The sequence below is a fragment of the Scyliorhinus torazame genome, chromosome 7 (assembly GCF_047496885.1).
Source record: "Scyliorhinus torazame isolate Kashiwa2021f chromosome 7, sScyTor2.1, whole genome shotgun sequence".
NCBI classification, from domain to species: domain Eukaryota; kingdom Metazoa; phylum Chordata; class Chondrichthyes; order Carcharhiniformes; family Scyliorhinidae; genus Scyliorhinus; species Scyliorhinus torazame.
In genome coordinates, this window is record NC_092713.1 from 297,384,756 (window position 1) to 297,399,514 (window position 14,759).

General features: G+C 47.7%; 1 protein-coding gene across 1 annotated transcript in view; it reads left to right on the forward strand.

The window, feature by feature from the left end:
• Positions 1-6,316: 6,316 nt before the first annotated feature.
• LOC140427403 (uncharacterized) overlaps positions 6,317-14,759 on the forward strand; it is a 34,549-nt gene continuing 26,106 nt past the window's right edge. The window contains exons 1-2 of the mRNA XM_072512938.1: positions 6,317-6,419; positions 6,728-7,060. Coding sequence (XP_072369039.1) covers positions 6,317-6,419; positions 6,728-7,060 — 436 coding nt within the window. The remainder of the gene's footprint in view (positions 6,420-6,727; positions 7,061-14,759) is intronic.

The window sequence follows — 14,759 nt, forward strand, 5'->3', positions numbered from 1 at the left end:
GTGCTGCCGGCCTCGCTGGGCCGAGCCCTGGGAAGCTCACGGCAATTCACGCTCGCTACTACACATCGAAATCTTTCCGGAGAATCGTACCTTCGATATGAAAAGCTGCCCCCATTTTGGAAGAATTGAAAAAGAGAGCACAGATTTCAGATAATTGGCAAAAGTGGCAATGGAGATATGAGGAGAAATCTTTTTTCTCAGCAATTGTTTATGATCTGGAATGCACTGCCTGAGAATGTGGCAGATTCAATTGGGGAATTTGATTATTAGACAAAAATAAAGAATGTGAAGGGCTATGGGGCGAAGGCACTAGATAGATTGCTCATCACGAGAGCCAGTGCAAACTCAATGAGCCAAATGCGGTAATAACTCTGTGATTTTTGCAAATCCCTTTCTGTATTCCAACTGAAAGACTGTGCTGACAATTTGTTACATCAATGAATGATTTTGCGGCTCCATTCAAACTTAAGGACACAGAAAATCAGTTCCGATCAGTTAAAAAGCATTGGACTAACTGAAACCTTTTATTAGTTTTGATTTTTCCTCAAATTGTAGTTTTAATAAATGATTTGTTCTGTGAGTAAATTGCATCCCCTAAAGTATTTTCCTTTCTCTCAGAAGATCCTATCACGATTTACCTACCAGTGGAAAAAATGGACCTTGTTCTTAATGGATCGGATATTCCTGCCCAAGGCACCATTTTATGGGATTGGACTCCACACTGTGGGGAATTCAACACAAGCACATTGGTCAAAATGAAGGCAGAAAAACAAGGCTGGAGGGCTGAGTGGGACAGTGAATATATGAAGAACAATGGAACAAAATGGCACCAGATAAATGCCTCGCTCGACCTTAAAATTGAAAATGCTGCATTTGCAGCAGCAGGACTGTTTACCTGCAGACAGACAGAACCCAAGGAGAAAGTACTGAAACAGTATGAAATATTTGCTATCAAAGGTGGGTAGAATATGGTACGAGAACTGGACACGACAGCCTTTAGCCATTAATATACAATAATAGCGTTTCCATATTTCCACGTTTCCTTCTGTTATTCCCTGTTGCCAGCCAATCTTTACAGAGGTCCACTGTCTCTAACACTGATAGCCTTAACAATCATTAAGGTGTTTGGATACTATCTATATCTGTCTTCAGAATTTTTGATTTTAGGTTCTTCTTTAAGGCTAGGCAAAAAATGTAGCTGTTAATATTTTGATATAAACACATCACCATTCCAATGTTTAGTTCACATCCTACTTTGAGTGAATTCCTGCCAAAACAATAGTTTCAGATGCCAGTTTGATTTCTACCAAGGCATGTAAAGTCATGTGAGAAATTAAAGATTTATTTCATATTGTCACGGGATTATATACCTGAAAGTGCATGTGTTCAAGATCAAAGGTGTCAATAATTTAAAATATTCACACAACGAGCCACAATTCTTGCAGTATTTAGATGAAGCTGTCAAGATGTGGCAGGCCACCACACTGAGCCCTCCTTTATTTCCCCTTAACCCCCATGACGCACCCCTCCTACCTCTGCCCCAGGGCCATGGGTGTCAGAGGAGGATGTCCGCAGGCCATCGTGCGGAAGGGCACAATGCTGGTCTGGCAGCAATGGGCATAGTTTATTTAACCTTTTTTTTAACATCTTCAGTGGGTACTTCCACTTTGAGTCACCCTCATGGACTCCCTTCTACCAAAGCAGCACCCACTCCTCCCAGTGTTGCTGCCTGCTGCACAAAACTTGGGCCTCCTGTCTGTGCAGCTCTCCCGCTATAATAATAATAAGGATAATCGCTTATTGTCACAAGTAGGCTTCGAAGACGTTCCTGTGAAAAGCCCCTGGTTGCCACATTCCGGCACCTGTTCGGGGAGGCCGGTATGGGATTTGAACCCGCGCTGCTGGCCTTGTTCTGCATTATAAGCCAGCTGTTTAGCCCACTGTGCTAAACCAGCCCCAGACTGGGCAGCTCTCTCACTATACTGGGCAGCTCTCTCACTATACTGGGCAGCTCACCTGCTATACTGGGCAGCCCTCCCGCTATACTGGGCCCTCTCTTACTGTACTGGGCAGCTCTCCCGCTGTACTGGGCAGCTCTCCTGCTATACTGGGCCGCTCTCCCGCTATACTAGGCAACTCTCCTGCTGGACTGGGCAGCTCACCCGCTATCCTGTGCAGCTCACTCGCTATACTGGGCAGCTCTCCTGCTGTACTGGGAAGCTCACCCGCTGTACTGGGAAGCTCATCCGCTATACTGGACAGCTCATCCACTATACTGGGCAGCTCTCCCTCTATACGAAGCATCCCTCATAAACCATCAGAGTTTGGACCTGGAAATTGTTTGGTCCCTCATTTAAAAACTAAGGTTCTGCCCATTATTTCTGGAAATATTGACACAAGAAACATTTGCACCATTGACTGAGCGCTGTATTAAAATACCTTTTTCGGGTAGGTATGATGAATTCATATTATTTGTTGGAGCTTCAAATTACATGTGTTTAGATCAGATTCTGCATGATATATAATGAGTCTCTGTCGATAATGGGCTGCACATCTAACATCAAGGAAGAATTGGATTGATAATTGAGAGAGTGTGTAGGTAAGAGGCATCAATGTGTGGGCCCGGCCAGATGAGCTGCAGAGTCTTTCTGAGGCATTATTTTCCTTTGCTATTATAAAGTATTCATTATTTAACCAAGATTAGATAAGATTAACATATTAAGCAATAAACCTAATATCAACATCACTGGCTGTAATTCTAATTGATTCCTGTCCCTTTTTGCTATATTGTTCCCTGTGCCTTTTTCATCTTTTCCATATGCAGTTGAGCGAGATCCCCGGTACCAGTGGAAAGGTGGTGATACCTCTCTCAGCTGTACCATCTCCAGACTCTCAGAGACTGTCAGTCTTCAATGGAAAACCAGAGAATTTTCTCCGCAAAATCGGAGAAACAACACTGATCAGATCCAACTGAATAACACTGTCTATCTGATAGTGCAGGATGTGCAAGACGAGGATGTTGAACGATATGCATGTGAAATACAAGATAATGGAAGAACTGTTCTGTCTATTCCTATAGAATTATACTTGAGTCACTGTAAGTACAAAGTTTTCCTTGCAGTAAATATTGATTATTGATATATCATTGCATCAATGAGTTTCAGAAACTTACTTTAAGTGAGCATGGTCACAATATGACATACATGCCAAAACCAACAAACAAACTTATATAACCCCACCTGCAGTTTTTCCTTCTGTGATTGGTTCAGAAATGTTGCTTAGTACAGACCAATCTGGATTCAGCTTTTATGGCAGGAGGTTTGAATGGGCTGAATGGTCTTCCACCTGACAAATTACAGGATAACAGGAAGAGCAGAATGAAGTTACTGCTACTGTGCTGGGGGTGGTGATAATTCTGGTGATGTTGGAGTTGATGCTGATGTTTGTTCTGGTGTTGATGTGCTGATGCTGGTGTCGGCCTTTGGTGTTTATTCTGCTATTGATGTTAATTCTCATCTCCATGCTTTTGCTGGTTCTGGTGCTAATATAAGTGCCAATCTGGTGTGCTGGTCTTGGTGGTGACATTGGTGCTGCAGTTGGCACTGGTCTTGGTGGTGATGTTGGTTCTGCTGTTGGCGCTGATCTTGGTGATGATGTTGATCCTGCTGTTGGTTCTGGTCTTGGTGATGATGTTGGCCCTGCAGTTGGAGCCGGTCTTGGTGGTAACATTGGTCAGGCAGTTGATGCTGGTCTTGGTGGTGATGTTGGTCCTGCAGTTGGTGCTGGTCTTGGTGGTGATGTTGGTCCTGCTGTTGGTGTTGGTCTTGGTGGTATCGTTAGTCCTCCAGTTGCAGCTGGTCTTGGTGGTAATGTTGGTTCTGCAGTTGGTGCTGGTCTTGGTGGTATCGTTAGTCCTGCAGTTGGAGCTGGTCTTGGTGGTATCGTTAGTCCTGCAGTTGGTGCTGGTTTCGGTGGTGATGTTGGTTCTGCAGTTGGTGCTGGTCTTGATGATGATGTTGGCCCTGCAGTTGGAGCTGGTCTTGGTGGTGATGTTGGTACTACAGTTGGTGCTGGTCTTGGTAGTGACATTGGTCCTGCATTTGGTGCTGGTCTTGGTGGTGATGTTGGTTCTGCAGTTGGTGCTTGTCTTGGTGGTGATGTTGATTCTGCAGTTTGAGCTGGTCTTGGTGATGTTGGTCCTGCAGTTGATGCTGGTCTAGGTGGTGACATTGGTCCTGCAGTTTGAGCTGGTCTTGGTGGTGATGTTGGTCCTGCAGTTGATGCTGGTCGAGGTGGTGACATTGGTCCTGCAGTTTGAGCTGGTCTTGGTGGTGATGTTGGTCCTGCAGTTGGAGCTGGTCTTGGTGGTGATGTTGGTCCTGCAGTTGATGCTAGTCTTGGTGGTGACATTGGTCCTGCAGTTGGAGCTGGTCTTGGTGGTGATGTTGGTCCTGCAGTTGATGCTGGTCTAGGTGGTGACATTGGTCCTGCAGTTTGAGCTGGTCTTGGTGGTGATGTTGGTCCTGCAGTTGGAGCTGGTCTTGGTGGTGATGTTGGTCCTGCAGTTGATGCTGGTCTTGGTGGTGATGTTGGTCCTGCTGTTGGCGTTGGTCTTGGTGGTATCGTTAGTCCTCCAGTTGCAGCTGGTCTTGGTGGTAATGTTGGTTCTGCAGTTGGTGCTGGCCTTGGTGGTATCGTTAGTCCTGCCATTGGCGCTGGTCTTGGTGGTGATATTGGTCCTGCAGTTGATGCTAGTCTTGGTGGTGATGATGGTCCTGCCATTGGCGCTGGTCTTGGTGGTGATGTTGGTCCTGCAGTTGGAGCTGGTCTTGGTGGTAACATTGGTCAGGCAGTTGATGCTGGTCTTGGTGGTGATGTTGGTCCTGCAGTTGGTGCTGGTCTTGGTGGTGACATTGGTCAGGCAGTTGGAGCTGGTCTTGGTGGTGATGTTGGTCCTGCAGTTGGAGCTGGTCTTGGTGGTGACATTGGTCCTGCTGTTGGAACTGACCTTGGTGGTGATGTTGGTCCTGCAGTTCATGCTGGGCTTGGTGGTGATGGTCCTGCAGTTGCAACTGGTCTTGGTGGTGATATTGGTCCTACTGTTGGAACGGGTCTTGGTGGTGACGTTGATCCTGCTGTTGGAGCTGGTGTTGGTCGTGATGTTGGTTCTGCAGTTGGAGCTGGTCTTGATGGTGATGTTGGTCCTGCAGTTTGAGCTGCTGTTGGTCGTGATGTTGGTTCTGCAGTTGATGCTGGTCTTGGTGGTGATGTTAGTCAGGCAGTTGATGCTGGTCTTGGTGGTGATGTTGGTCCTACAGTTGGAGCCGGTCTTGGTGGTGACATTGGTCAGGCAGTTGATGCTGGTCTTGGTGGTATTGTTGGTCCTGCAGTTGGCGCTGTTCTTGGTAGTGATGTTGGTTCTGCGGTTGGAGCTGGTCTTGGTGGTGATGTTAGTCCTACAGTTGGCGCTGGTTTGGATGATGTTAGTCCTGCTGTTGGAGCTGGTCTTGGTAGTATCGTTAGTCTGCTGTTGGAGTTGAAATGAAGTGAAATGAAATAAAATGAGTTGGTCTTGGTGGTGATGTTGGTCCTGCAGTTAGTGCTGTTCTTGGTGGGGATGTTGGTCCTGCAGTTGATGCTGGTCTTGATGGTGACATTGGTCCTGCATTTGGAGCTGGTCCTTTGGTGATGTTGGTTCTGCAGTTGGAGCTGGTCTTGGTGGTGATGTTGGTCCTGAAGTTGATACTGGTCTTGCTGGTGACATTGGTCCTGCAGTTGGCGCTGGTCTTGGTGGTGATATTGGTCCTGCTGTTGGAACTGACCTTGGTGGTGATGTTGGTCCTGCAGTTCATGCTGGGCTTGGTGGTGATGGTCCTGCAGTTGCAACTGGTCTTGGTGGTGATATTGGTCCTACTGTTGGAACGGGTCTTGGTGGTGACGTTGATCCTGCAGTTGGAGCTGGTCTTGATGGTGACGTTGGTCCTGCAGTTTGAGCTGCTGTTGGTCGTGATGTTGGTTCTGCAGTTGGAGCTGGTCTTGGTGGTGATGTTGGTCCTGCAGTTGGAGCTGGTGATGTTGTTCATGCTAATGTTCTTTTGGTGCGCAGGGTAGTGATTAATGTTTCATTCTGTTTTTGGAGTTCGTTGAAATACCAATCTGATGGTTGTTTCAGATGAGGTTCTGTTTTGGAAGATAAGATGGATTAGTCTACCAGGCCAGGGTAAGATGAACAAATAGATAAGTGAGATGCAGAGTCTCTGTGTGCAATGTTATTAGTTACATCTATAATGCTTCCCTTTACAACTGTTTACAGAGTATGTCTTCTGCTATCCGAGCTATTGCTCTTTCTAAGTGTTGGCTCAGGAAAACGTTTGATCCTATGCTCACTAACGGGTGCCTTATAGGATTCTGCATGTCATGTATTTTTTTGCGTTAGGCCATGTAATGGCCCTGAAATTAATGCCATCATTTAATGAGCCAAAATCTTTACAATGGACAGAGATCAAGGCCCAAGCCTATTGTGGACTGGTTCCCTCTCTTCTCTTGCCATTTGCACTTGTTCCTTCTAACTTATCTTGGTTGTTTCACCAGGTGTTCCATCCCTCCTATCTATGATTTTTTGAGACATCCTTGAAACAATGGTGTTGTTTACATGGTAATGATAACTGGTGATTGCTGCCCCCAAGATCCTTGTTTCTATCATTCCTTATCTATCTCTTTACTTCAGCTGGATTTGGTAAGCAGTATACAAGTTACTGGCCAATATTTGACCATGGTTTAATTGACCTGAGTTGTAAATCTAAGTCCAAGCAAAATGTGTCCACGTGGTATTGGAGAAACGACAGTCAGATAGCACGAATAAGGCTTGTATCATCAGCTGACAAGAAGGATGAAAGGAATACAAATAACTTAGACATTCAGAATCGAATCCGCCTGAAAAACTTTGATGGGATGAGCTTTCCTCTACAAATTTCTCCAGCGCAATTTGAAGATGCAGGAAATTATGAATGTACCATGGACACAATGCACCTGGTGAAAATTGAATTGATAACCATGCAAGGTATGTGCAAGAATTTAAAGGCTATGGGGATGAAATTATTCACAGGTTCCCTCAGTTTTCTCAGGTATCTCTGGTGGGGGATTGGCAGAATAAAGCCCCATGGAAATAGCAGAATGGGCATTTCTGTTGTTTCGGGGGAATGCTCCTGGGATCTTATTAGTTATAGCAGGAGAAGAAAGATTTGCAATTATAGAACACTTTTAAGACCACTGAATGTTTAAAGTGCGTTACAGCCAATCAAGTTCTCTTGGAAGGCAAGTAATTTCTGTGATGCAGGAAGCGTGAAAGCCAATTAGTGCAAACCTTCACAATCAGGAATGTGATAAAAATCACGGGCTGGATTCTCTGATTCCCCAACCTCGTGGTTCTCAGTGGCGTGCAGTTTGCTAGAGAAGGGATTCTCGCTTCCCGTCGCTTGTCAACGTAATTTCCCATTCAAGTCACCTCACACCGACGGGCAACACGGTAGTGATGTGTTGGGTAGGCTGGGTCGATGTGGACTGCACTTGATGCAGTGTAGCGAGAGACAGACCTCCAACACTTGATAAGATGCAACACGATTTTATTTAACATCCAAACTATTATACATGTTCAACTGTGGGTTGACACTATGCTGATTTGACTGGAGACCTGATACTAGCCTAACCAGACTTACTAGCTACCACATGGTGTTTTCACTGGCCAGCTCACGAAATCTGACTGTCTCAGAGGCTGGATCCCGAGAGCGGGAAACCTAGTGCCCTCTGGCTTTATAGTGGTCGTATCCTGTCTGGTGATTGGCTGCTCTGTTCTGTGTGCTTACTGGTCCTCCTGTGTGTCAATCACTACCTGTCTGCACTCCATTATATACATAGATGTATATTATGACATCTCACCCCCTTTTTTTTATTGTTTGTGTTTAGATAATAAATATTAAGGTGCATGTGCGTGTGGATGTGTATATGTGTGTGGCTATGTACAGAATGTGCTAAAATGAACTTATGTACATAGACGACACAAAGGTTGGTGGAATTGCGGATAGCGATGAGGACTGTCTGAGGATACAGCAGGATTTAGATTGTCTGGAGACTTGGGCGGAGAGATGGCAGATGGAGTTTAACCTGGACAAATGTGAGGTAATGCATTTTGGAAGGGCTAATGCAGGTAGGGAATATACAGTGAATGGTAGAACCCTCAGGAGTATTGAAAGTCAAAGAGATCTAGGAGTACAGGTCCACAGATCACTGAAAGGGGCTACACAGGTGGAGAAGGTAGTCAAGAAGGCATACGGCATGCTTGCCTTCATTGGCCGGGGCATTGAGTATAAGAATTGGCAAGTCATGTTGCAGCTGTATAGAACCTTAGTTAGGCCACACTTGGAGTATAGTGTTCAATTCTGGTCGCCACACTACCAGAAGGATGTGGAGGCTTTAGAGAGGGTGCAGAAGAGATTTACCAGAATGTTGCCTGGTATGGAGGGCATAAGCTATGAGGAGCGATTGAATAAACTCGGTTTGTTCTCACTGGAACGAAGGAGGTTGAGGGGCGACCTGATAGAGGTATACAAAATTATGAGGGGCATAGACAGAGTGGATAGTCAGAGGCTTTTCCCCAGGGTAGAGGGGTCAATTACTAGGGGGCATAGGTTTAAGGTGAGAGGGGCAAAGTTTAGAGTAGATGTACGAGGCAAGTTTTTTACGCAGAGGGTAGTGGGTGCCTGGAACTCACTACCGGAGGAGGTAGTGGAGGCAGGGACGATAGGGACATTTAAGGGGCATCTTGACAAATATATGAATAGGATGGGAATAGAAGGATACGGACCCAGGAAGTGTAGAAGATTGTAGTTTAGTCGGGCAGTATGGTCGGCACGGGCTTGGAGGGCCGAAGGGCCTGTTCCTGTGCTGTACATTTCTTTGTTCTTTGTTCTTTGAAGGTGTCGCTAGTGCAGATATAGGGCAGATGAAATGGTAAAAATGATATTTACAGAGGTCAAAACGATAAGGTAACAAAATTGTGCAAAAGTTCAGTCTATAAGTTTATTCTTTGTGGCGGGCGACAAATTCTGGTTGACCGCCTCAAGGATGGATCAAGGGCCGCCTGCACTTGGATAGACGGGATTGCCACCAATGCGGTGGTCGCAGAGGTCGGCAGGATTGCTGGTAGATCGGTGGCCTCGTGGTAGGGCACATCCGGAGGAAGCATTGTGTGAGGCGGAACATCATGGTTAGGTGGCGGGCGTGGAACTCTGCGCAGCGCCCATCTGTTGCATCGTAGGAAGGAGCCATCAGCCATGTGGACGAGGAACGATCTCGGGGCCACTTACTTGACCACCACAGCTGTGGCGGACCAGCCGCCGTCAGGCAACTGCACACGAACACGATCAGTTGGGACCAGCTCGGGGAGATCCGTGGCATGAGCATCGTATGCTGATTTCTGTTGGGCAGGAGACTGCTGCATCTTTTGTATGACCGTGAGGTGGTTAGGGTCTGGAACATGGATGGCTGGAACTGTGGTTCGCAGAGTGCGATTCATGAGCATCTGCACGGGAGACAACCCAGTGGACAGCGGGGTTGCTCTGTATGTCAGCAGCGCAAGATTGAAGTCGGAGCCTGAGTCTGCAGCCTTGCATAGTAATCTCTTGACGATATGGACCCCTTTTTCGGCCTTCCCGTTTGACTGCGGGTAGTGGGGGCTGGAGGTTACGTGACGGAAGTTGTATAGGTCGGACAGTTTCACCACTTCTGGGTAATTTGAAAAGTAGTCGACCAGGAGGACATAGTCACGCCCCTATGCGTGGATAAGGTCGGCATCGACTTTGGACGATGGGGAGGTCATGTTGCTGCAGAGTTTCTTTGGGTTGAGCTGGCTGAAATTTCTTACATGTGGGGCAGTTGAGGACGGTGTTGGCAACGCCCTGGCTGATGCCCGGCCAATAGACTGCCTCCCGAGCTCTGTGCCACATTTCTCGACCCCCAGGTGACCCTCATGGAGTTCGCCGAGCACCATAGCTCGCATGCTCTGCGGAATCACAATCCTATCGAGCTTTATGAGGATGCCGTCCACCACCATCAGGTCGTCCTTGACGTTGTAAAACTGGGGACACTGTCCCTTCTGCCAGCCATTCGTGAGGTGCTGTATCACACGCTGCAGCAGAGGATCCTTGGCTGTTTCCTCACCAATTTGGATGACATTCTCATCAGAGGCCGGAAGGTTGGAGGCACACAATTGCACCTGCACATCGATTTGGCAGACAAAGTCAGTTTGTTCACATGGTGTGGTGATAGACCTGGAAAGGGCATCTGCAACAATGAGTTCTTTGCCTGGCGTGTAGACAAGTTCAAAGTCGTAGCGGCGTAGCTTGAGAAGGATACGTTGTAACTGAGGCATTATGTCATTTAAATCCTTCTGGATTATGTGGACTAATGGCCTGTGGTCCGTCTCAACTGTGAATTTTGGGAGGCCATACACATAGTTGTGAAATTTGTCGATTCCCGTTAGGAGGCCCAGGTATCCCTTCTCAATCTGAGCGTAGCGTTGCTCAGTGGGCATCATGGCACTGGAGGCATACGCAACTGGGGCCCATGAGGAGGAGTCATCCCGTTGGAGGAGCACCACCCCAATATCGTCCTGGCTCGCGTCAGTGGATATTTTGGTCTCCTTGGTAGGGTCGAAGAACGCCAGAACCGGGGCTGTGGTGAGTTTTGCCCTCAGCTCACGCCATTCGTTCTCATGAGCGGGCAGCCACTGGAATTCCGTCGACTTTTTGATGAGATGGCGGGGGGCTGTGGTGTTGGATGCTATGTTGGGAATGAACCTCCCGAGGATGTTGACCATCCCTAGGAAGCGGAGTACCGCCTTCTTGTCCTCTGGGGTCTTCATGGCATTGATCGCCGAGACCTTGTCAGCATCTGGTCGCACGCCTTGCTGTGAGATGTGGTCACCAAGGAATTTGATTTCTGATTGACCGAACAAGCACTTGGCTCTGTTGAGTCGGAGGCCATGCTCATGGATTCTGTGGAATATCTGCTTGAGGCGATCGATGTGTTCTTGAGGAGTTGTGGACCAGATTATGACATTGTCAACATACACGCGCACCCCCTCGATTCCCTCCAGCATCTGTTCCATGATACGGTGAAATACCTCTGAGGCAGAGATGATGCCAAAAGGCATCCGGTGTAGTAGTAGCGACCGAACGGGGTATTGAATTTGCACAGCTTGCGACTGGATGCATCCAGCTGTATTTGCCAGAACTCCTTGGAGGTGTCCAGCTTCGTAAAGAATTTGGCATGATCCATCTCGTTGGTCAACTCTTCTCGTTTTGGGATCGGGTAATGTTCTCTCATGGTGTTGCGGTTTAGATCCTTGGGGTCGATGAAGATTCGAAGCTTCCCTGATGGCTTCTTGACGCAGACCATGGAGCTGACCCAGTCCGTGGGTTCTGTGACCTTTGATATGATGCCCTGGTCCTGGAGGTGCTGTAACTGCTGCTTCAGGCGGTCCTTGAGGGGTGCCGGCACCCGACGTGGTGCGTGGATCACAGGGGTGGCGTTTGGTTTGAGCAGGACTCTGTATCGGTATGGGAGTGTGCCCATTCCGTCGAACACGCTGTGGTACTGCGTGATGATGTCATCAATTTCAGCCTGGATGGTCTCATCAGGTGAGGCCGTCGCCCGGGAGGGTGACATGGTGTGGACTCGCTGAACCAGGTTCAGGGGTTTGCAGGCCCGAGCACCGAGCAGGGATGCTCTGTCAGGTCCCACAATCTCAAATCACAGTGTCGCTTTAAATGACTTATTGGAAGCTCCGAGTTGGCATGAGCCACTGGCAGCTATGGCATTGCCATTGTAGTCAAGGAGCTGGCAGGCCGGTGGAAGAATGCTTGGTCTGACGTGGATGGTGTCGAGATCGGATTTTGAGATGAGGTTCGCTGATGCGCCGGTGTCCAGTTTTAACCGGATGCGAGCCTTGTTGACTGTGAGGACAGCACACCACTCGTCGTCGGGATCAACGCTAAGGATCGGGAGGTGCTTCACTGTCTTGGAGAAAGGCAGCTCATGCTTCATAATGATGCCCACCCGTTCTGGTGATTTGAGGCACTCAGCATCAGGATCTGTTGGGCTGCTGGGGTCGGAGTTTGGCATGGCCTGCTGTATTGAAAGGACGCTTCTGCGCCGTGGCTGGGATCGCTGGATGCTGGCAGTGGAGCAGATCTGCAAAGGACTGCGTAGTGGCCAAGCTTGCCACACTGTAGACACCGTTGTGATTGTGCTGGACATTGCTGCTTTAAATGGGCGGAGCCACAATTCGGACACGTCATTACGTCAGCGCGTTCCGTGCGCCATCGCGCATGCGCAGTGCGGTCGAACGATGTACGCACCTGCGCAGTCTGGTCGTCGGTCTCGCCGTCCGCTCGGTCGTGGCGCACATGCGCAGTGGCCCGGGACAAGCGCGCGAAATGGCCACTCTCGTCAATACTTAGGCCCTGCATTTGTGCGATGGCCTGCATCCGTTCCGCCTCGTGGGAGGTTAGCGTTGCCGTTTCTGCAGCCCTGATGTGGGAGTACCGATTGTTAGCATGTTCGTGGAGAACCAATGTTTCGATGCCGATGATGAGGGTGAGCTGCTTGACTTTCATGAGCTGCTGGCGAAGGGAATCGGAGTGGACCCCGAAAACGATCTGATCCCGGATCATGGAATCAGTGGTCGAATCATAGTTACATGACTGCGCGAGGATGCGGAGGTGGGTCAGAAAGGATTGAAAAGGTTCACCCTTACCCTGAAGCCTCTGCTGGAAAACGTACCGTTCAAACCTCTCATTCACCTCAATGTCGCAGTGGCTGTCGAACTTCAGCAGGACTGTTTTAAATTTTGTCTTGCCTTCGCCTTCAGCGAATGTAAGGGAGTTGTAGATGTGGATGGCGTGGTCTCCGGCTGTGGAGAGGAATAGTGCAATCTTCCTGGCGTCCGATGTGGCCTCGAGGTCGGTGGCTTCGAGATAGAGTTAGAACTTTTTATGATGTTGATTGTGGTCTAAATATTGGCCAGTACACTGGGGACAACTCCTCTCTGCTTCTTTGAAATAGTGTCACGGGTTTCTTTAGGTCCACCAGTCCAGCTAGACTGTGGCCTCATTTCAATGCCTCATCTAAATGATGGAACCTCTGACAGTGCAGCTCTCCCTCAGTAAGCACTGGAGTGTCAACATTGGTTTGTGCGCCCAGGTGCAGGAGAAGCTATTCAGATAGAGCCTTCTGACTCAGGGCATTTCCGACAACTGAACAGCAGTTGACACTAGTGTTTGTGGGATCGCATGGAATTTCAACCACAGAGTAATTGACATAGGCCTGAGTTAGTGAATATATGAAATACATATATTCCTAATATTTGAACATAGATAAAAGCAGCCACACATGGAATTACACAAGTGACAATGCACTCCGGTGTGCTGGCCTTTTCATTCAGCTTTAGAATCCAACATGCCCTCTGTTCTAATATTTTTAATTTCTGATTTCACATACTGTTGTGACCAAGTTCATTTAAATGTCAAAATTGTTTAAATTGTGCATTTAAAAAAAGTCTTTATCTGTAAAGCATAATTTTTAATATATATTTGAAACCTATTCTAGGGCATCTTCTAGAAATGCAGTTCTAGAATGTCAGGGGCAGGGTGGGGGTGGAAGGTACCTGCATAAGAAGGAATTAGTAAGATTCGCAGCTTTGTGCCTACTCCCTGTTTCTAGTCTGTACTTACACTGATTTACAACAGAATCTTACAGCAGAGCACACTATGTCTACTGGGGCTCTGCTGAGGGGTTGGAAGGTAGCCAATTAATCTCATTGCTCTGCTTTTTCCCACTAACCCTGCAGATCTTTGCTTACAAATTATTTCCCATAGAACACCCTTTTGAAAGTTTTACTAAATCTGTTTCCCCCCAACTTTTCAGGCAGTATATTCCAGATCATCACAACTTCCAGAGCAAAACAATCCATTGACTTTAAATCTGAGCTCTGATTAGCGACCCTCCTGTCAATGAAAAAATGTTTCCTCTGATTTACTGTAAACCACTCAGAATTTCGACCGACCTGTATTCAAACTTCTCTGAAAGAGGGAAAACCTAGTTTCTCTGCTTTCTTAGTAACTGAACTCTTTTATTCCATCATGGTAAATGTCTTTGTCATCCTCTCAAAGGTCCTAACACACTTCCTAAAATGTGATTCATAGAATTACACGACAAAAACAAACTGAGAACCAAAATTATTTGTGACAGTGTGCATTCCAACAAGGCCTCAAATGTGTGGACACGGCCCCAATGCAGCAGTCAGTGGGACCCAGGCTGCATCTTGCCAGTGGCAGCTTGGCTGTCACTGGGGCTGCCTTGGCCACCACCAACCCCTTCCAAGAACTACTGGCTGATCATAGCAGCTTGGCAGCTCCACCAGAACAGAGGCTTCTGCTGGTGCTGCGCCTGGGGGAGGAGGATGCAGCGATGTTTGTGCACCAGCACAATGAGGTAAGTGGGGCCGAGGGTCACGGGACCAGTCTTCGATTTTGACAGCTTCCTTCCTCTGCCTCCAACCCATCCTCAGAGGGCTGGTAACATCCAGCCCTTAGCTTCAGTTAGCAATTCAGAAACTACACCTCAGAATACATTTGCTGCCTTAATCAATAATCAACTCTTTGCATATGGCAATTGAGGCTGCTAATTGCTGGTAAGCAGGC